Here is a 23,104-nt window from a genome sequence, read left to right as displayed (position 1 = left end):
ATTTGGATAGTGGGTTGTAATTTTTGCATCTGTACACCACAACAGTGGAACTTTCAGCTTTAATTCAAAGTATTTATCAAAAATATCACATTAACCAGTTAGGAATTTGAGTTATTCTCTTGCACTGTCCATTCAGATTCAGAGTCCATAAGTAATTGGCCATACTATAGGTAAGGATTATTATTAATACAAATGGCCACTTTTACTGCCAGTTTTCTTTGTACAAGTCAGGGGATGGATACATGAACATTTCCAAGTCAATGAAAGTGTTTTGGACTTTATTTACATCAGTTATTAAGAATTACAAACAGCGTGGTACTGTATGGTAAATCTGTCTGGAGCAGGCAGTTCTCATGCATGAAGGATAGTCATGAGGGAAGCCACCAAGACACTCATAACAACTCTGAAGGAGTTACGGGCTTCTATGGCTATGACTGGAGAAAACACGCAGAGTGCAACTTTTGTCTGTTCCATCACCAATCAGCATCATTGTGGAGGGGTGCACAAGAGTTTAGCACAATGAAAAAGATCAGTTACATGCTCAAGTCTCCCATGTGCTTCTTTTTTGAATAAAATCCTTCTCTGTGCCACTCCATCATGAAGCTTTGACTGCTGGTGCAACATAAAAAAGTTCACAATGGAATGCTGAACTCCTTCGGAGTTGTCATGGGTGTCTTGGCGAGTTCCCTCATAAGTCTTTTTCTTGCACAGATCTCGATAACTGCCTATTTCAGGCAGATTGACCATAACGTACACCACTGTTTGTATTTGTTAATGATTGATATAAATGAAGTCCAAGACAAATTCAGTGAGTTGAAAGTGTTCATGTATCCATCCCCTGATTTGTCCAAAGAGCACTGGATGTAAACTTGACAATAAAAGTTATATTTAGTTTGTCCACTTACTTATGGCCTCCAACAATGAAGGAACAGTGGCTGTAATTACACAATACATTACATTACACAATTTGTTGAACACCTTGAACCCCACAAGAACAGCTTGTTTTCCTGTAGAGGCAAAATGACAAAAACTGCCACTGTCCAACAACTTATGGACCTGACTATAATTACTGTGTGTTGTGTTGAAAAACACGACTTCAAAGATTTACTGTATGACTGATTAAGTACTGTACTTAAACTGAGTGTACACAAAGCAATAATCTAAATCAAAGAAATGTAGCATTCAGCCTTACCGGTGCAATATTTTTCGACAAATCCAGTTTCTTGTCTTTAAATCCTCTGTGGCTTTGCAGTCAGCACAAACACAATACTCCGTGTTTGTCAGTTCCTAACTTGTTTCTCCAGGTATTCTCAGAACATGTACGATAATGCCCAAATCCAGCCCCTTTCCATGTGACATCACCAGCTCATTCCTGCTCCTGCTTACCAAAACACACCTCTGTGCAGCTGATTGCCCAATGCAGGAACTTAGCTGACAGAGACAGACTGTACCACATTAACCTGTTAGTGAGCATTACCAGGAAGGCAACGTCAGTTCATCTGAATCATTATGAACCTTCCACCAGTTTCATAAGAGAGCCGTGCTTCTGCTACGCCCAGCCGCAGACACACGCTAAAGTCACACATGTGACAGCATAGCTGAGCACTCAGTCATTTGGGTGTTTCTCCTGTCAATGCAGTTAAAACAGAAATGGAACGAGAAAAGCAGGTTCATACATAAGTTTTATTCTCAAACCTCTGAACAAACCCACTTATTTCATTTTGCAGGAAGGTCAATTGATCCCGGTACAATGATCATGCTGGGACTACAAATCCAGAGCTCGCAAAATGACACTTTGTCTTGATTTTTAATGACTGCCTGCATCTCCCTGCAGCTGGAGTGCAGCCTTTGTTGGAGTAAAATAGCTGATGCGTGAATTAGAGCTGGTGAATCACCAGGCTATGGATGTGGAACAACAGAGTCACTATTTTAAAAAAGAAGCAAAAATCAATCAATCAATCAACTTTTTTCTTGTATAGCGCCAAATCACAACAAACAGTTGCCCCAAGGCGCTCCACATTGCAAGGCAAGGCCATACAATAATTATGAAACACAGTCTACGTCTAAAGCAACATAACCAAGGGATGGTCCAGGGTCACCCGATCCAGCCCTAAATAAGCCTTAGCGAAAAGGAAAGTTTTAAGCCTAATCTTAAAAGTAGAGAGGGTATCTGTCTCCCTGATCTGAATTGGGAGCTGGTTCCACAGGAGAGGAGCCTGAAAGCTGAAGGCTCTGCCTCCCATTCTACTCTTACAAACCCTAGGAACTACAAGTAAGCCCGCAGTCTGAGAGCGAAGCGCTCTAATGGGGTAATATGGTACTATGAGGTCCCTAAGATAAGATGGGACCTGATTATTCAAAACCTTATAAGTAAGAAGAAGAATTTTAAATTCTATTCTAGCATTAACAGGAAGCCAATGAAGGGAGGCCAACACGGGTGAGATATGCTCTCTCCTGCTAGTCCCCGTCAGTACTCTAGCTGCAGCATTCTGAACCAACTGAAGGCTTTTTAGGGAACTTTTAGGACAACCTGATAATAATGAATTACAATAGTCCAGCCTAGAGGAAACAAATGCATGAATTAGTTTTTCAGCATCACTCTGAGACAAGACCTTTCTGATTTTAGAGATATTGCGTAAATGCAAAAAGGCAGTCCTACATATTTGTTTAATATGCGCTTTGAATGACATATCCTGATCAAAAATAACTCCAAGATTTCTCACAGTATTACTAGAGATCAGGGAAATGCCATCCAGAGTAACGATCTGGTTAGACACCATGCTTCTAAGATTTGTGGGGCCAAGTACAATAACTTCAGTTTTATCTGAGTTTAAAAGCAGGAAATTAGAGGTCATCCATGTCTTTATGTCTGTAAAACAATCCTGCAGTTTAGCTAATTGGTGCGTATCCTCTGGCTTCATGGATAGATAAAGCTGGGTATCATCTGCGTAACAATGAAAATTTAAGCAATACCGTCTAATAATACTGCCCAAGGGAAGCATGTATAAAGTGAATAAAATTGGTCCTAGCACAGAACCTTGTGGAACTCCATAATTAACTTTAGTCTGTGAAGAAGATTCCCCATTTACATGAACAAACTGTAATCTATTAGACAAATATGATTCAAACCACCGCAGCGCAATGCCTTTAATACCTATGACATGCTCTAATCTCTGTAATAAAATTTTATGGTCAACAGTATCAAAAGCAGCACTGAGGTCCAACAGAACAAGCACAGAGATAAGTCCACTGTCCGAAGCCATAAGAAGATCATTTGTAACCTTCACTAATGCTGTTTCTGTACTATGATGAATTCTAAAACCTGACTGAAACTCTTCAAATAGACCATTCCTCTGCAGGTGATCAGTTAGCTGTTTTACAACTACCCTCTCAAGAATCTTTGAGAGAAAAGGAAGGTTGGAGATTGGCCTATAATTAGCTAAGATAGCTGGGTCAAGTGATGGCTTTTTAAGTAATGGTTTAATTATTGCCACCTTAAAGGCCTGTGGTACATAACCAACTAACAAAGATAGATTGATCATATTTAAGATTGAAGCATTAAATAATGGTAGGACTTCCTTGAGCAGCCTGGCAGGAATGGGGTCTAATAAGCATGTTGATGGTTTGGATGAAGTAACTAATGAAATAACTCAGACAGAACAATCGGACAGAAAACCAAATACCGGCATCACTGAAAGCAGCCAAAGATAACGATACATCTTTGGGATGGTTATGAGTAATTTTTCTCTAATAGTCAAAATTTTGTTAGCAAAGAAAGTCATGAAGTCATTACTAGTTAAAGTTAATGGAATACTCAGCTCAATAGAGCTCTGACTCTTTGTCAGCCTGGCTACAGTGCTGAAAAGAAACCTGGGGTTGTTCCTATTTTCTTCAATTAGTGATGAGTAGAAAGATGTCCTAGCTTCACGAAGGGCTTTCTTATAGAGCAAAAACTCTTTTTCCAGGCTAAGTGAAGATCTTCTAAATTAGTGAGACGCCATTTCCTCTCCAACTTACGGGTTATCTGCTTTAAGCTACGAGTTTGTGAGTTATACCACGGAGTCAGACACTTTTTCAGAGGAGCTACAGCATCCAAAGTTGTCTTCAATGAGGATGTAAAACTATTGACAAGATACTCTAACTCCCTTACAGAGTTTAGGTAGCTACTCTGCTCTGTGTTGGTATATGACATTAGAGAACATAAAGAAGGAATCATATCCTTAAACCTAGTTACAGCGCTTTCTGAAAGACTTCTAGTGTAATGAAACTTATTCCCCACTGCAGGGTAGTCCATCAGGGTAAATGTAAATGTTATTAAAAAATGATCAGACAAAAGGGAGTTTTCAGGGAATACTGTTAAGTCTTCTATTTCCATACCATAAGTCAGAACAAGATCTAAAATATGATTAAAGTGGTGGGTGGACTCATTTACTTTTTGAGCAAAGCCGATAGAGTCTAATAATAGATTAAATGCAGTGTTGAGGCTGTCATTCTCAGCATCTGTGTGGATGTTAAAATCGCCCACTATAATTATCTTATCTGAGCTAAGCACTAAGTCAGACAAAAGGTCTGAAAATTCACAGAGAAACTCACAGTAACGACCAGGTGGACGATAGATAATAACAAATAAAACTGGTTTTTGGGACTTCCAATTTGGATGGACAAGACTAAGAGACAAGCTTTCAAATGAATTAAAGCTCTGTCTAGGTTTTTGATTAATTAATAAGCTGGAATGGAAGATTGCTGCTAATCCTCCGCCCCGGCCCGTGCTACGAGCATTCTGACAGTTAGTGTGACTCGGGGGGTGTTGACTCATTTAAACTACATATTCATCCTGCTGTAACCAAGTTTCTGTTAGGCAGAATAAATCATACGTTGATCAATTATTATATCATTACCAACAGGACTTAGAAGAAAGAGACCTAATGTTTAATAGACCACCTTTAACTGTTTTAGTCTGTGGTGCAATTGAAGGTGCTATATTATTTTTTCTTTTTGAATTTTATGCTTAAATAGATTTTTGCTAGTTATTGGTGGTCTGGGAGCAGGCACCCGTCTCTACGGGGATGGGGTAATAGGGGGATGGCAGGGGGAGAGAAGCTGCAGAGAGGTGTATAGACCACAGCTCTGCCTCCTGGTCCCAACGCTAGACAGTCACAGTTTGGAGGATCCCAAAAAATTGGCCAGATTTCTAGAAATGAGAGCTGCTCCCTCTAAAGTGGGATGGATGCCGTCTCTCCTAACAAGACCAGGTTTTCCCCAGAAGCTTTGCCAATTATCAATGAAGCCCACCTCATTTTTTGGACACCACTCAGACAGCCAGCAATTCAAGGAGAACATGCGGCTAAACATGTCACTCCCGGTCTGATTGGGGAGGGCCCAGAGAAAACAACAGAGTCCGACATTGTTTTTGCAAAGTTACACACCGATTCAATGTTAATTTTAGTGACCTCCGATTGGCATAACGAGTGTCATTACTGCGACGTGAATTACAATCTTACCAAATTTACGCTTAGCCTTAGCCAGCAATTTCAAATGTCCTTCGATGTCGCCTGCTCTGGCCCCCGGAAGACAATTGACAATGGTTGCTGGTGTCGCTAACTTCACATTTCTCAAACAGAGTCGCCAATAACCAGAGTTTGATCCTCGGCGAGTGTATCGTCGAGTGGGGAAAAACGGTTAGAGATGTGAACGGGTTGACGGTGTACCCGGGGCTTCTGTTTAGGGCTACGCTTCCTCCTCACAGTCACCCAGTCAGCCTGCCTTCCCGCCTGCACGGGGTCTGCCAGGGGGGAACTAACGGCGGCTAAGCTACCTTGGTCCGCACGACTACAGGGGCCTGGCTAGCTGTAGAATTTTCCACGGTGCGGAGCCGAGCCTCCAATTCGCCCAGCCTGGCCTCCAAAGCTACGAAAAGCTGCACTTATTACATGTACCGTTACTGCTAAAAGAGGCGAGGAATAACTAAACATTTCACACCCCAGAGCAGAAAAAGTACGGGAGAGTACGGCGCTTTGATTTACGTCTATAGTAGTATTGTTTGACCAAATTACAATGCAAATTAAGTCACAATCTCAAGGTCAGTGTCTTTAAATAATTGTATGTTTGTTAAACTTGAAATTACATGATGACAAAGGAATTAAAAAAATCAACTATGACGGTGTTTTCTACTCTTAAGCTTATCCTCGCACTAATACGCAGGTCAGGCATGGGAGGACGCGCTCTGGTTCCATGTGTTGACGCATCCACCACACTCCAGAACTGGGTTGGGTCTTCAATGGCAACCAGTTTGGCAGATACTAATTCTCTCTGGATTTTTTTTTCTCTTTTTTTCTGGTGTAGATGGGAAACTTTTTTACTTTCTTTCTCGTACATATACACTACGAACTCATAAATTTTATTTTTATTAGTTTATTTTTTTTTAGTGTTTTCATCTGCTGTGCATTTTATTTACTGTTTTACAACCCCAATTCCAGTGAAGTTGGGACGTTGTGTAAAATGTAAATTAAAACAGAATACAGTGATTTGCAGATCTTCTTCAACCTATATTCAATTGACTACACACAAAGACAAGATATTTAATGTTCAAACTGAAAAACTTAATTGTTTTCTCTGCAAATATTTGCTCATTTTGAAATGGATGCCTGCAACATGTTTCAAAAAAGTTGGTACAGTGGTATGTTTACCACTGTGTTACATCACCTTTCCTTCTAACAACGCTCAATAGCGTTTGGGAACTGAGGACACTAATTGTTGAAGCTTTGTAGGTGGAATTCTTTCCCATTCTTGCTTGACGTACAACTTCAGTTGTTCAACTGTCCGGGGTCTCCGTTGTCGTATTTTGCACTTCATAATGTGCCACACATTTTCAATGGGCAACAGGTCTGGACTGCAGGCAGGCCAGTATAATACCTGCACTCTTTTACTACGAAGCCACGCTGTTGTAACGTGCAGAATGTGGCTTGGCATTGTCTTGCTGAAATAAGCAGGGACGTTCCTGAAAAAGACGTTGCTTAGATGGCAACATGTCTTGCTCCAAAACCTGGATGTACCTTTCAGCATTGATGGTGCCATCACAGATGTGCACGTTGCCCATGCCATGGGCACTAACACACCCCCATACCATCACAGATGCTGGCTTTTGAACCCTGCGCTGGTAACAATCTGGATGGTCTGTTTCCTCTTTTGTCCGGAGGACACGACATCCACGATTTCCAAAAACAATTTGAAATGTGGACTCATCAGACCACAGCACACTTTTCCACTTTGCGTCTGTCCATTTCAAATGAGCTTGGACCCAGAGAAGGTGGTGGCATTTCTGGATGTTGCTAATGTATGGCTTTCGCTTTGCATGGTAGAGTTTTAACTTGCACTTGTAGATGTAGTGACCAACTGTGTTAACGGACAATGCTTTTCTGAAGTGTTCCTGAGCCCACGTGGTAAGATCCTTACACAATAATGTCGGTTTTTAATGTAGTGCTGCCTGAGGGATCAAGGTCACGGGCATTCAACATTGGTTTTCGGCCTTGCCGCTTACGTGTAGCAGTTCTCCAGATTCTCTGAATCTTCTGATTATACACTCAACAAAAATATAAACACAACACTTTTGGTTTTGCTCCCATTTGTATGAGATGAACTCAAAGATCTAAAACTTTTTCCACATACACAATATCACCTTTTCCCTCAAATATTGTTCACAAACCAGTCTAAATCTGTGATAGTGAGCTCTTCTCCTTTGCTGAGATAATCCATCCCACCTCACAGGTGTGCCATATCAAGATGCTGATTAGACACCATGATTAGTGCACAGGTGTGCCTTAGACTGCCCACAATAAAAGGCCACTCTGAAAGGTGCAGTTTTATTACACAGCACAATGCCACAGATGTCGCAAGATTTGAGGGAGCGTGCAATTGGCATGCTGACAGCAGGAATGTCAACCAGAGCTGTTGCTCATGTATTGAATGTTCATTTCTCTACCATAAGCCGTCTCCAAAGGCGTTTCAGAGAATTTGGCAGTACATCCAACCAGCCTCACAACCGCAAACCACATGTAACCACACCAGCCCAGGACCTCCATATCCAGCATGTTCACCTCCAAGATCGTCTGAGACCAGCCACTCAGACAGCTGCTGAAACAATCGGTTTGCATAACCAAAGAATTTCTGCACAAACTGTCAGAAACCGTTTCAGGGAAGCTCATCTGCATGCTCGTCGTCCTCATCGGGGTCTCGACCTGACTCCAGTTCGTCGTCGTAACTGACTTGAGTGGGCAAATGCTCACATTCGCTGGCGTTTGGCACGTTGGAGAGGTGTTCTCTTCACGGATGAATCCCGGTTCACACTGTTCAGGGCAGATGGCAGACAGCGTGTGTGGCGTCGTGTGGGTGAGCGGTTTTCTGATGTCAATGTTGTAGATCGAGTGGCCCATGGTGGCGGTGGGGTTATGGTATGGGCAGGCGTCTGTTATGGACAAAGAACACAGGTGCATTTTATTGATGACATTTTGAATGCACAGAGATATCGTGACGAGATCCTGAGGCCCATTGTTGTGCCAATCCAAGAACATCACCTCATGTTGCAGCAGGATAATGCACGGTCCCATGTTGCAAGGATCTGTACACAATTCTTGGAAGCTGAAAATGTCCCAGTTCTTGCATGGCCGGCATACTCACCGGACATGTCACCCATTGAGCATGTTTGGGATGCTCTGGACCGGCGTATATGACAGCGTGTACCAGTTCCTGCCAATATCCAGCAACTTCGCACAGCCATTGAAGAGGAGTGGACCAACATTCCACAGGTCACAATTGACAACCTGATCAACTCTATGCGAAGGAGATGTGTTGCACTGCATGAGGCAAATGGTGGTCACACCAGATACTGACTGGTATCCCCCCCCAATAAACAAAACTGCACCTTTCAGAGTGGCCTTTTATTGTGGACAGTCTAAGGCACACCTGTGCACTAATTATGGTGTCTAATCAGCATCTTGATATGGCACACCTGTGAGGTAGGATGGATTATCTCAGCAAAGGAGAAGTACTCACTATCACAGATTTAGACTGGTTTGTGAACAATATTTGAGGGAAATGGTGATATTGTGTATGTGGAAAAAGTTTTAGATCTTTGAGTTCATCTCATACAAAATGGGAGCAAAACAAAAGTGTTGCGTTTATATTTTTGTTGAGTGTATTATGGACTGTAGATGATGGAATTCCTAAATTTCTTGCAATTGAACTTTGAGAAACACTGGACTATTTTTTCATGCAGTTGTTCACAAAGTGGTGATCCTCGCCCCATGTTTGCTTGTGAATGGCTGGGCCTTTTGGGGAAGCTCCTTTATACCTAATCATGACACTTAACTGTTTCCGATCAACCTGTTCACCTGTGAAATGTTCCAAACAGGTGTTCTTTGAGCAGTGGTAAACATACCACTGTCCCAGCTTTTTTGAAACATGTTGCAGTCATCCATTTCAAAATGAGCAAATATTTGCACAAAACAATAACGTTTATCAGTTTGAACATTAAATATCTCGTCTTTGTGGTGTATTCGATTGAATACAGGTTGAAGAGGATTTGCAAATCATTGTATTGTTTTTATTTACATTTTACACAACATCCCAACTTCACTAGAATTGGGGTTGTACTTTAGTGTTAGAATATGTCTGTCTCTTCACGGTGAGATTGTGAGAAACGTCTTTTGATTCCTTTCTGATACATCTGAAGAAATTGACAATAAAGCTGACTTTGAATTTGAAGTTGTTGAGAGATACAGTATCTTGATCAAGTACGCTCTGATATGCAGTGGATTTGGGAATTGATCCAACAACCTTTTGTGTAAGAGACAGCCTGTTCTCTCACTTGAATCTCTGTCACCACACAAATAGGGACTAAGCATTCAAAATTCCATTTATCCAGCCATTAATTGACAAGGTGGGACTGGACCCTATGCAGTGTACAAATTATAAACGTACTGTAAATGTAATTATTTATTAAACACAAATGAATTTAAAAAAAAATACCATAAAATAGGATTTACATAAAGAAATTTTACTGTTAGGTGCTTTTCTCAGGATTCGTAGGATGAAACAGATGAGAGTCTATAACTCCTCCTGGATGAGATGCCAGTCCATCACAGGTTACGTCCCCAGGCAAAACATTCAAACCTGGATCTACATATTGGTCACCAAACTCCATATCCAATGAGTTACCTGGTGATAGAACAGGTTGTCCATAAACTAAAAGGTTGTTGGATTAATCCCGGTTATCCTGTATAATAATTTCTCCAAGAGCAAGACAATAAACAAATTACTCATGGTCCCAACACAGAGCTTCAGGGGGCGGATGAGCTTAAAGCAGTTGCATTTTTTTTTAGACTACGCAGTATCATAATGTTTTTTCTTTTTCAAGCAAACTTGTTACTTTAAATACAATGAATTTGAGACAGTGAATTGCACTGGACAGGAATTTTTAAATTTAGCAAATGAACATAATTACTTTGAGGAAACTTGTAATCCTTAGTTAACATAATTAATGTTCTTAACTTGATTAAATTAAAAAATTTGTACATCTTCTCAGTGTCTTCTTTTTACAGCATAGCTTAAGGACCATCATGGCCACATTTGGATGGTCGAAGATTATTAAGCAACCAGCGCGGTGTGCCCGCCACAGGAAAAACACCTCCGTTGGAAGCCTTAAGGACAAGTTGGAACATGCCCTGTTGTTAAACAATTTCTCAGATACTCAACTGAAAGCCACCAAAAGCCGCCTGGATTTTACAAATGGTTATCAACACGGAGGTGTTTTTCCTGTGGCGGGTGTGCCGCGCCCCCTGCGAGCCGACGCGCCAATCCGGCCGCACGTCTTTCATTAAAAAATTCTCCTTTAACAGTGGAATGTCCAGATAAACTGCTGATTCCGACCTCTTCTGAAAGTTCTCTGTTCTCTCTGTTGTGAAAGTGTAGGAACACGGACCCACAACAGGGGGCGCAAATGAACGGACAATGGAGGAATCAAATGACACTGTTTTTACTGTTGTGAAAACAGGCACAACAACACAGCCGATTACAATATTGAGACTGAGTCCAATAACAACGGTGTCGTGTGGGCAGGCTCGACGATAGGAGACGTCTGTCCAAGTCGAACCGGAACCAACCCGATTTCCTCTGCCACCGAACCCCGGGAATACTGGAGCCGCCAAGTCCCGAATCCCCAGGTGGCCACTGCCTCCGCTTGTCGGATCCGGTACTGCTGGCAAGGAACAAAAACAGTCAGGTGTGGATGCGGCTGCACCCAGTAACACGGAGGGTGGAGAGTCCACCTCCACCTCTCGTTAACAACGATACAGGAGTGTAGGAAGGTGAGTACTTATCCAAAAGTTGTTCAGTAGTCAGCTGTCCTACAAATGCTCCACAAGAAATACAACAATGGTTAGTTATATGTATGGGCAGAGATTGTTACCTCTTTGGTCAGGCGATATCTCGGCAAATGAGGTGGAGATGCCGTCCTGCTGATATACCTCCGTGTTGATTGGGATCAGCTGTCTCCAGTGATGGATGACAGCTGTCGTCCTGGCTGCTCCCGTAAGGCGGCAGCGCCCTCCGGTGCCTGGAGCCCGCACTCCAGGCAGGGCGCCCTCTAGTGGTGGTGGGCCAGCAGTACCTCCTCTTCAGCGGCCCACACAACAGGACCCCCCCCTCAACGGGCGCCTCCTGGCGCACGACCGGGTTTGTCAGGGTGGCGACGGTAGAAGTCGGCCAGGAGGGCCGGGTCCAGGATGAAGCCCTTCTTCACCCAGGAGCGTTCTTCGGGGCCGTACCCCTCCCAGTCCACCAGATACTGAAAACCCCGGCCCATTCGTCGGACGTCGAGGAGCCGGCGCACGGTCCAAGCCGGCTCTCCGTCGATGATCCGGGCAGGAGGTGGTGCCGGACCCGGAGTGCAGAGGGGTGAGGTGTGATGGGGTTTAATCCTGGAGACGTGGAATACTGGATGAATCCGCAGTGAGGCCGGAAGCTGGAGCCTCACTGCGGCGGGATTGATGACCTTGAGTATCTTGTAAGGGCCGATGTATCGTTCTTGCAGTTTTGGGGAGTCCACTTGAAGGGGGAATGTCCTTGGTGGACAACCACACTTCCTGCCAGGACGATACGTGGGAGCCGGGGCCCGCCGCCGGTCTGCATGGTTCTTCGCCCTCGTCCGGGCCTTTAACAAAGCAGAACGGGCGGCACGCCACACCCGACGGCACTTCCGTAGGTGGGCCTGGACCGAGGGCACACCGACCTCCCCCTCAACCACCGGAAACAACAGGTGGTTGATACCCCAAGCACACCTCGAAAGGGGAGAGGCCGGTGGCTGACGACACTTGACTGTTGTGGGCGTACTCGATCCAGGCCAGGTGGGTACTCCAGGCCGTCGGGTGCGCAGCTGTCACACAGCGTAGGGTCTGCTCCATCTCCTGGTTGGCCCGTTCTGCTTGTCCGTTGGTCTGGGGGTGATACCCAGACGAGAGACTGACCGTGGCCCCCAGTTCACGGCAAAAGCTCCTCCAAACATGCGAGGAGAACTGGGGACCGCGATTGGAGACGATGTCTGATGGTATCCCATGCAGACGGACGACGTGGAGGACTAGGAGGTCCGCTGTCTCCTGGGCCGTTGGTAGCTTCGGGAGGGCCACGAAGTGGGCCGCCTTGGAGAATCGGTCCACTATCGTGAGAATGACGGTGTTTCCCTGGGACGGCGGGAGACCCGTGACAAAATCCAGGCCGATGTGAGACCAGGGGCGATGAGGCACGGGCAGCGGCTGTAGCAATCCCGATGTCTTGCGGTGGTCGGCCTTGCCCCTGGCGCAGGTGGTACAGGCCTGGATGTAACCCCGGACGTCGGCCTCCAGGGACGCCCACCAGAAGCGCTGCCGGACGACTGCCACGGTTCTTCGCACCCCAGGATAACAGGAGAGCTTAGAACCGTGACAGAAGTCCAGAACTGCAGCCCTGGCTTCTGGTGGGACGTAGAGTTTGTTCTTCAGTCCGGTTCCGGGGTCCGGGTCTCGTGTCAGAGCCTCCCGGACGGTCTTCTCCACGTCCCAGGTGAGGGCGGCCACGATAGCGGACTCCGGGATGATGGGATCCGGGGGATCCGACGACTCCGTTTTGACCTCATCTTCATGTACCCGGGACAAAGCATCCGATCTTTGGTTTTTGGTCCCGGGACGGTAGGTGATCTGGAAGTCAAAACGGCCGAAGAACAGTGACCAGCGGGCTTGCCTGGGATTCAGCCGCTTGGCGGTCCTGATATACTCCAGGTTCCGGTGGTCAGTGAAAACCGTGAATGGCACAGACGTTCCCTCCAACAGATGTCTCCACTCCTCAAGAGCCTCTTTCACCGCAAGGAGCTCTCGATTGCCGACGTCATAGTTCCGTTCGGCTGGGGTCAACCTGCAGGAAAAATAGGCACACGGGTGAAGGACCTTATCGGTCTTCCCGCTCTGGGACAGCACGGCTCCTATCCCTGAGTCCGAGGCGTCCACTTGAACCACTAACTGGCGACTAGGATCGGGCTGCACCAGAACAGGTGCAGACGAGAAGCGCCGTTTCAAACTCCTTGAATGCGGCATCGCACCGATCCGACCAGGTGAAGGGGACTTTTGGTGAGGTCAGGGGCTGTCAGGGGGCTAACTACCTGACTGTAGCCCTTAATGAACCTCCTGTAAAAATTAGCAAAGCCTAGGAACTGTTGCAACTTCCTACGGCTTGTGGGTTGGGGCCAGTCTCTCACCGCCGCAACCTTGGCCGGATCAGGAGCGACGGAGTTGGAGGAGATAATGAACCCCAAGAAGGACAAAGACGTGCGGTGGAACTCACACTTCTCGCCCTTCACAAACAGCCGGTTCTCCAACAACCGCTGCAGGACCTGACGTACATGCCGGACATGAGTCTCAGGATCCGGAGAAAAGATGAGTATATCGTCTAGATATACGAAGACGAACCGGTGCAGGAAATCCCGCAAGACATCATTAACTAATGCTTGGAACGTCGCGGGGGCATTTGTGAGGCCGAACGGCATGACCAGGTACTCAAAGTGACCTAAGGGGGTGTTAAATGCCGTTTTCCACTCGTCTCCCTTCCGGATCCAAACCAGATGATACGCATTCCTAAGATCGAGCTTGGTGAAGATTTGGGCTCCATGCAGGGGTGTGAACACCGAATCCAACAGGGGCAACGGGTATCGGTTGCGAACCGTGATTTCGTTCAGCCCCCTATAATCAATGCATGGACGAAGTCCGCCGTCTTTTTTACCACAAAAAGAAACCTGCGCCCATCGGGGAGGTGGAATTCCGGATCAACCCGGCAGCTAATGAGTCCCGATGTAGGTCTCCATTGATTCGCGCTCAGGCCGTGAGAGGTTGTACAGCCTACTGGACGGGAACTCACTGCCCGGAACCAAATCAATGGCACAATCATACGGACGGTGGGGGGGAAGTGTGAGAGCCAGATCCTTGCTGAACACGTCGACAAGGTCGTGGTACTCCACCGGCACCGTCCCCAGATTGGGCGGGACTCTGACCTCCTCCTTAGCTTGGGAGCCGGGAGGAACCGAGGAACCTAGACACACCCGATGGCAGGTCTCGCTCCACTGAACCACTACCCCGGACGGCCAATCGATCCGGGGATTGTGCTTCAACATCCAGGGAAATCCTAAAACCACACGGGAGGTGGCCTGAGTCACAAAAAACTCGATCACCTCCCGGTGATTTCCTAACACCACCAGAGTTACAGGTGGTGTCTTATGCGTGATCGGAGGGAGTAGGGAGCCATCTAGTGCCCCGAACCTGTACAGGCGAGGTAAGCGCCACCGAGGGAGCCCTATCTCCCTGGCCCATCTGCTGTCCAACAGATTCCCCTCAGAGCCCGTGTCCACCAGTGCTGGGGCCTTCAGGGTTGAGTCCTCATAAAGGATCGTAACTGGGAGTCGTGTGGCAATGTGGGTGTGTCCCACGTGAATGTCTCGGCCCACCCCTAGCCCAGTTTCTAGGGGGCGGGCGTTGGAGTTTAACCGCTCGGGGCAGTCTCTCATATGGTGCTCTATTGCACCACAAACAAAACAAGCTCCGTGGGCCCGTCTCCTCTGTGCAATCTGGTGCCCTAAATGTTGCCCTACTCGTGTCCATAGCTTCATCAGCAGGGGGAGCTGTGGCCCCACGGAGCGCAGGGGCCGTGGAGCATGGGGAAGGCGGAGCGCGGTCGGAACCGGAAGGGAGAGGGACGGCGCGTGCCCGGCCACGCCCTTCGTCTCGTTCCCGCCGACGTTCTTCTAACCGATTGTCTAACCGTATGACAAGATTGATGAGCTCATCTAAATCCCGCGGTTCGTCCTTAGCCACCAGGTGCTCCTTAAGAACCAAAGACAGTCCGTTTACAAAGGCGGCGCGGAGGGCAGTGCTATTCCAGCCGGACCTCGCAGCCGCAATGCGGAAGTCGACTGCATAGGCAGCTGCGCTCCGACGCCCCTGTCTCATTGACAGTAGCACGGTTGAAGCGGTTTCTCCTCTATTAGGGTGATCGAACACGGTTCTGAGCTCCCTTACAAACCCATCATATGTCAGAAGGAGCTGTGAATTCTGCTCCCAGAGCGCTGTAGCCCAAGCGCGTGCCTCACCGCGAAGCAGGTTTATTACATAAGCTACTTTGCTAGCATCAGTCGCGTACATGACGGGACGCTGTGCGAAGACGAGCGAGCACTGCATAAGAAAATCTGCGCACGTCTCCACACAGCCTCCGTACGGTTCTGGCGGGCTTATGTAAGCTTCAGGGGAAGGTGGGTGGGGTCGTTGAACGACCAGTGGAACATCGCTGTTACGCACAGGGTCGACGGGAGGGAGAGCCGCAGCGGCGCCCGGGGGGCGCGCTTCCACTTGTGCGGCGAGAGCCTCCACCCTGCGGTTCAGGAGGACGTTCTGCTCGGTCATTAAATCCATCCGAGTCGTGAAAGCGTGAGGATCCGCTGCAACTCACCGATCACCCCTCCCGAGGACGCCTGCGCGTCCTGTTCTTCCATTGGCCGTTCAACAGCCGGTTGACGCCCCTCGGGATCCATGACAATGGCCGAGATATCCTGTTGTGAAAGTGTAGGAACACGACCCACAACAGGGGGCGCAAATGAACGGACAATGGAGGAATCAATAACACTGTTTTTACTGTTGTGAAAACAGGCACAACAACACAGCCGATTACAATATTGAGACTGAGTCCAATAACAACGGTGTCGTGTGGGCAGGCTCGACGATAGGAGACGTCTGTCCAAGTCGAACCGAACCACCCGATTTCCTCTGCCACCGAACCCCGAGAATACTGGAGCCGCCAAGTCCCGAATCCCCAGGTGGCCACTGCCTCCGCTCGTCGGATCCGGTACTGCTGGCAAGGAACAGAAACAGTCAGGTGTGGATGCGGCTGCACCCAGTAACACGGAGGGTGGAGAGTCCACCTCCACCTCTCGTTAACAACGATACAGGAGTGTAGGAAGGTGAGTACTTATCCAAAAGTTGTTCAGTAGTCAGCTGTCCTACAAATGCTCCACAAGAAATACAACAATGGTTAGTTATATGTATGGGCAGAGATTGTTACCTCTTTGGTCAGGCGATATCTCGGCAAATGAGGTGGAGATGCCGTCCTGCTGATATACCTCCGTGTTGATTGGGATCAGCTGTCTCCAGTGATGGATGACAGCTGTCGTCCTGGCTGCTCCCGTAAGGCGGCAGCGCCCTCCGGTGCCTGGAGCCCGCACTCCAGGCAGGGCGCCCTCTAGTGGTGGTGGGCCAGCAGTACCTCCTCTTCAGCGGCCCACACAACACTCTCACGACGTCCTGGGTCAACAGAGGCTTAAATTTGGAGGTTTTCAGCTTGAAACAGGATGACGACGTCGCCTCGGAGCGCTGCGCGACGTCCTGCTCCGTGGGAAGTCCTTACAGCGATAGAAACAATCCAAAATCTCTCATCAGCCGTTAAAATTTTCACGGAAAACCAGCTGAATTTCTCGAATGGTATCCACTTGGATGTGCCTCACAGTTTCTGAAAAGATTTTGATGAAGCACAGCACCAGTCTCTCAGCAATTTCTCAGACAATGAAAATCCGACGAGGGGGCTGGACCACTCCTCCCACAAGGCTTGCTCACAGGCGAATGACGTCACCGAGAGGCGTGGAAAAACTCACGCATGCGCACAAAGGTTCAAGCTTGGCTGACGTAAAAACATATGAATCAAACCCATATAGTTTTTTAAAAAATAAAACGGTCGGTTTCTTTTCTAATAGACCTCGTATTTGAAGAGTTTCAGTCAGGTTTCAGAATTTATCATAGCACAGAAACAGCATTAGTGAAGGTTAAAAATGATGATCTTGTGGCCTCAGACAGTGGACTCATCTCTGTGCTTGTCCTGTTAGACCTCAGTGCAGCTTTTGATACTGTTGACCATAAAATTTTATTACAGAGATTAGAGCATGCCATAGGTATTAAAGGCACTGGGCTGCAGTGGTTTGAATCATATTTATCTAATAGATTACAATTTGTTCATGTAAATGGGGAGTCTTCTTCACAGACTAAGGTTAATTATGGAGTTCCACAAGGTTCTGTGCTAGGACCAATTTTATTCACTTTATACATGCTTCCCTTAGGCAGTATTATTAGAAATCATTGCTTAAATTTTCATTGTTACGCAGATGACACCCAGCTTTATCTGTCCATGAAGCCAGAGGACACACACCAATTAGTTAAACTGCAGGAATGTCTTTCAGACATAAAGACATGGATGACCTCTAATTTCCTGCTTTTAAATTCAGATAAAACTGAAGTTATTGTACTTGGCTCCACAAATCTTAGAAACATGGTGTCTAACCAGATCCTTACTCCAGTAATACTGTGAGAAATCTTGGAGTCATTTTTGATCAGGATATGTCCTTCAATGCGCATATTAAGCAAATATGTAGGACTGCTTTTTTACATTTGTGCAATATCTCTAAAATTAGAAAGGTCTTGTCTCAGAGTGATGCTGAAAAACTAATTCATGCATTTATTTCCTCTAGGATGGACTATTGTAATTCATTATTATGAGGTTGTCCTAAAAGTTCCCTGAAAAGCCTTCAGTTAATTCAAAATGCTGCAGCTAGAGTACTGACGGTGACTAGAAGGAGAGAGCATATTTCACCCATATTGACCTGTCTTCATTGGCTTCCTGTTAATTCTAGAATACAATTTAAAATTCTTCTTCTTACTTATAAGGTTTTGAATAATCAGGTCCCATCTTATCTTAGGGACCTCTTAGTACCATATCACCCCAATAGAGCGCTTCGCTCTCAGACTGCAGGCTTACTTGTAGTTCCTAGGGTTTTAAGAGTAGAATGGAAGGCAGAGCCTTCAGCTTTCAGGCTCCTCTCCTGTGGAACCAGCTCCCAATTCGGATCAGGGACACAGGCACCCTCTCTACTTTTAAGATTAGGCTTAAAACTTTCCTTTTTGCTAAAGCTTATAGTTAGGGCTGGATCAGGTGACCTTGAACCATCCCTTAGTTATGCTGCTATAGACTTAGACTGCTGGGGGGTTCTCGTGATGCACTGAGTGTTCCTTTCTCTTTTTGCTCTGTATGCACCACTCTGCATTTAATCATTAGTGATTGATCTCTGCTCCCCTCCACAGCATGTCCATCCATCCATCCATTTTCTTCCGCTTTATCCGGAGTCGGGTCGCGGGGGCAGCAGCTCAAGCAAAGCCGCCCAGACCTCCCGACCCACACACACCTCCTCCAGCTCCTCCGGGGGAACCCCAAGGCGTTCCCAAGCCAGCCGAGAGATGTAGTCCCTCCAGCGTGTCCTGGGTCTTCCCCGGGGCTTCCTCCCAGTGGGACGTGCCCGGAACACCTCTCCAGCGAGGCGTCCAGGGGCATCCGGAAAAGATGCCCGAGCCACCTCAACTGACTCCTTTCGACGTGGAGGAGCAGCGGCTCGACTCCGAGCTCCTCCTCCGAGCTCCTCCCCTCACCCTATCTCTAAGGGAGCGCCCAGCCACCCTGCGGAGGAAACTCATCTTGGCCGCTTGTACTCGCGATCTCGTTCTTTCGGTCATGAGCCAAATCTCATGACCATAGGTGAGGATCGTAACGTAGATCGATCGGTAAATCGAGAGCTTTGCCCCCCTACTCAGCTCTCTCTTCACCACGACGGTCCGATACAGCGACCGCATCACTGCAGATGCTGCACCGATCCGTCTATCGATCTCACGCTCCAGCCGTCCCTCACTCGTGAACAAGACCCTGAGATACTTAAACTCCTCCACTTGAGGCAAGGACACTCCACCGACCTCAAGAGGGAGCACCTTTGTCCGTCGAGAACCATGGCCTCAGATTTGGAGGTGCTGATTTTCATCCCGGACGCTTCACACTCGGCTGCAAACCGCCCCAGTGCATGCTGAAGGTCCTGATTTGATGAAGCCAACAGAACCACATCGTCCGCAAACAGCAGAGACGAGATTCTGTGGTTCCCAAACCAGACCCCCTCTACACCCTGGCTGCGTCTAGAAATTCTGTCCATAAAAATAATGAACAGAACCGGTGACAAAGGGCAGCCCTGGCGGAGGCCAACGTGCACTGGAAACAGGTTTGACTTACTACCGGCAATGCGAACCAAGCTCCTGCTGCGGTCGTACAGGGACCGGATAGCCCTTAGCAAAAGACCCTGGACCCCGTACTCCTGGAGCACTCCCCACAGGGTGCGCCGAGGGACACGGTCGAATGCCTTCTCCAGATCCACAAAACACATGTGGACTGGTTGGGCAAACTCCCATGAAGCCTCGAGCACCCGATGGAGCGTGTAGAGCTGGTCCAGTGTGCCGCGACCAGGACGAAAACCACACTGCTCCTCCTGAATCTGAGGTTCAACCATCGGTCGAATTCTCCTCTCCAGTACTCTGGAATAGACCTTACCGGGGAGGCTGAGGAGTGTGATCCCCCTATAGTTGGAACACACCCTCCGGTCCCCCTTCTTAAACAGAGGGACCACCACCCCGGTCTGCCAATCCAGAGGCACTGTCCCCGATCGCCACGCGATGTTGCAGAGGCATGTCAGCCAAGACAGCCCCACAACATCCAGAGACTTAAGGTACTCAGGACGGATTTCATCCACCCCAGGAGCCTTGCCACCGAGGAGCTTTCTAACCACCTCGGTGACTTCGGCCTGGGTAATGGATGAGTCCGCCTCCGAGTCCCCAGTCTCTGCTTCCTCTTCGGAAGATGTGACGATGGGATTGAGGAGATCCTCGAAGTACTCCTTCCACTGCCCTACAACATCCCCAGTCAGGGTCAACAGCTCCCCACCCGCACCGTAAACAGTGCTGGTGGAGAGCTGCTTCCGCCTCCTGAGGCGTAGGACGGTTTGCCAGAATCTCTTCGAGGCCGACCGATAGTCCTCCTCCATAGCCTCCCCGAACTCCTCCCAGACCCGAGTTTTTGCCTCTGCGACCGCACGGGCTGCGGCACGCTTGGCCTGCCGGTACCTGTCAGCTGCCTCTGGGGTCCCACCTACCAACAAAGATAAGTAGGACTCCTTCTTCAGCTTGATGGCATCCCTTACTTCCGGTGTCCACCACCGGGTTCGGGGACTGCCGCCGCGACAGGCACCAGAGACCTTGCGACCACAGTTACGAGCAGCCGCATCGACAATGGAGGTGGAGAACATGGTCCACTCGGACTGCATGTCTCCAACCTCCCCCGGGATCTGGGAGAAGCTCTCCCGGAGGTGGGAGTTGAAGACCTCGCTGACAGAGGGTTCCACCAGTCGTTCCCAGCAGACCCTCACGATACGTTTGGGCCTGCCAGGTCTTACCGCCTTCCTACCCTCCCAGCGGATCCAACTCACCACCAGGTGATGATCAGTCGACAGCTCTGCCCCTCTCTTCACTCGAGTGTCCGAGACACGTGGCCGAAGGTCAGATGATACGACTACAAAGTCGATCATCGACCTCCGGCTCAGGGTGTCCTGGTGCCACGTGCACTTATGGACACCCTTGTGCTCGAACATGGTGTTTGTGATGGACAAACTGTGACTAGCACAGAAGTCCAACAACTGAACACCACTCGGGTTCAGATCGGGGAGGCCGTGCTTCCCGATCACCCCCCTCCAGGTCTCACTGTCGCCGCCCACGTGGGCGTTGAAATCCAGCAGGAGAACAATGGAGTCCCCAGTCGGAGCGTTATCTAGTACCCCTCCCAGGGACTCCAGGAAGGTCAGGTACTCTGCACTGCTGCTCGGCCCGTAGGCCGAGACAACAGTGAGAGACCTGTCCCCGACCCGAAGGCGTAGGGACGCGACCCTCTCGTTCACCGGAGTGAACTCCAACATTTGGCGACTGAGCTGGGGAGCAATAAGCAATGCGACCCCAGCTCTCCGCCTCTCCCCGTGGGCGACGCCAGAAAAATGAAGCGTCCAGCCCCTCTCCAGGAGTTGGGTACCAGAGCCCAAGCTGTGCGTGGAGGTGAGCCCGACTATCTCTAGCCGGTATCTCTCAACCTCCTGCACAAGCTCAGGCTCCTTCCCCCCTAGCGAGGTGACATTCCACGTCCCAACAGCCAGGAGCTGTGAGCATGGACCGGGCCGCTGGGCCACCCGCCCTCGACCGCCACCCAATCCTCTCTGCACCCGACCCCCATGGCCCCCTCTGCAGGTGGTGAACCCACAGCATGTCTTTTCCTGATTCTTTCCCCTCAGCCCCAACCAGTCCCAGCAGAAGACTGCCCCTCCCTGAGCCTGGTTCTGCTGGAGGTTTCTTCCTGTTAAAAGGGAGTTTTTCCTTCCCACTGTCGCCAAGTGCTTGCTCATAGGGGGTCGTTTGGACCATCAGGGTTTTTCTGTAATTATTGTATGGATTTTGCCTTGCAATATAAAGCGCCTTGGGGCAACTGTTGTTGTGATTTGGCGCTATATAAATAAAATTGATTTGATTTGAACAACAGCTGTTTCAGAAATAGGGCTGCAGTACAGATGGGAAATCTTTCACCTTTCTTGGTTTTAATTTGTCCTGGAGATCGTACTGGCCAATGCCTTTGTAGCTGATTCCAAGCCACCATGGGATCCCTTGTTTGTCCTGTGGGAGGAGACAACAGGCATTAAAGAGTGACAAGTGCACAGTGATTTCACTTTAACCACAACAGAAAACTTACCTTAACTTCATAATAATGAACACCATATGTGGGCAACGATTCCACCAATGTCAAATACCTGCAATCAAAACATTCTTATTGAATACACCAGCTGTTTTTGTTTTATTGTTCACATGTACATATAGTTTATCTTACAACTTGATAACAGTCAGAATATGATCTCTGCCCAGATTGTACAAATGAAAAAACCTGGCAAAACTAAAAATTTCAAGGTAACGTATACCAATATATTTTTAAGTTTTAAACAAAACTCAAATTAAGTTTTTTGTGTCCTAAATACAATGGTAGGCTGAAAAGTTCTAAGGCTCACTATGATACAGTTAATCAGAATCAGAATCAGAAGAAGTTTATTGCCATTGCCAGTGAACAGGATTCACAGACTAGGAATTTGCTTCGGTACAATGGTGCAACATTAAGAAGAGATAAAATGCTAGGATAAAATAAAATATAACATATGTGTCAAAATAAGATAAAATCTAAGATTAAAAAAAAGAAATATGAAATATGAAAGGCTGTGTGCAACAGAAAAACAGAGAAACAGAAAAAACAGTGCAGTGGGAGGAGTGCAATTAAAAACCAAAGTACACTGTCTAAAGTGACCCGTGATAAGATGATAAAGTGACAGAGTTAAGCTTAAGGTGACTGAGTTATGAGGAGTTCATGAGTCTAATGGCAGAGGGGAAGAAACTGTTCTTATGGCGGGAGGTTCTGGTCCGGATGGACCGTAGCCTCCTGCCCGAGGGGAGTGATTTGAACAGACCGTGTGCAGGGTGAGAAGGGTCAGCTGTGATCCGACCTGCTCGGCCCAGAGTCCTGGAGATGTGTAGGTCGTGGAGAGATGGAAGGCTACAGCCGATAACCTTCTCAGCAGAGGCCACAATGCGCTGCAGTCTGTGTCTGTCCC

General features: G+C 47.8%; 1 protein-coding gene across 1 annotated transcript in view; it reads right to left on the bottom strand.

Moving 5' to 3' along the window:
* The window catches only part of frmd4bb (FERM domain containing 4Bb), a 119,753-nt gene that overhangs the window by 54,688 nt on the left and 41,961 nt on the right, over window positions 1-23,104 (bottom strand). Inside the window, exons 10-11 of the mRNA XM_034172909.1 lie at window positions 22,201-22,258; window positions 22,038-22,124 (exon numbers count right to left, since the gene is read on the bottom strand). Coding sequence (XP_034028800.1) covers window positions 22,038-22,124; window positions 22,201-22,258 — 145 coding nt within the window. The remainder of the gene's footprint in view (window positions 1-22,037; window positions 22,125-22,200; window positions 22,259-23,104) is intronic.

This window comes from Thalassophryne amazonica, chromosome 6 (genome assembly GCF_902500255.1).
Source record: "Thalassophryne amazonica chromosome 6, fThaAma1.1, whole genome shotgun sequence".
In the NCBI taxonomy this organism is placed as follows: domain Eukaryota; kingdom Metazoa; phylum Chordata; class Actinopteri; order Batrachoidiformes; family Batrachoididae; genus Thalassophryne; species Thalassophryne amazonica.
Note: the sequence above shows the minus strand (reverse complement) of the source record. Positions and strands in the feature narration are given on the sequence as shown.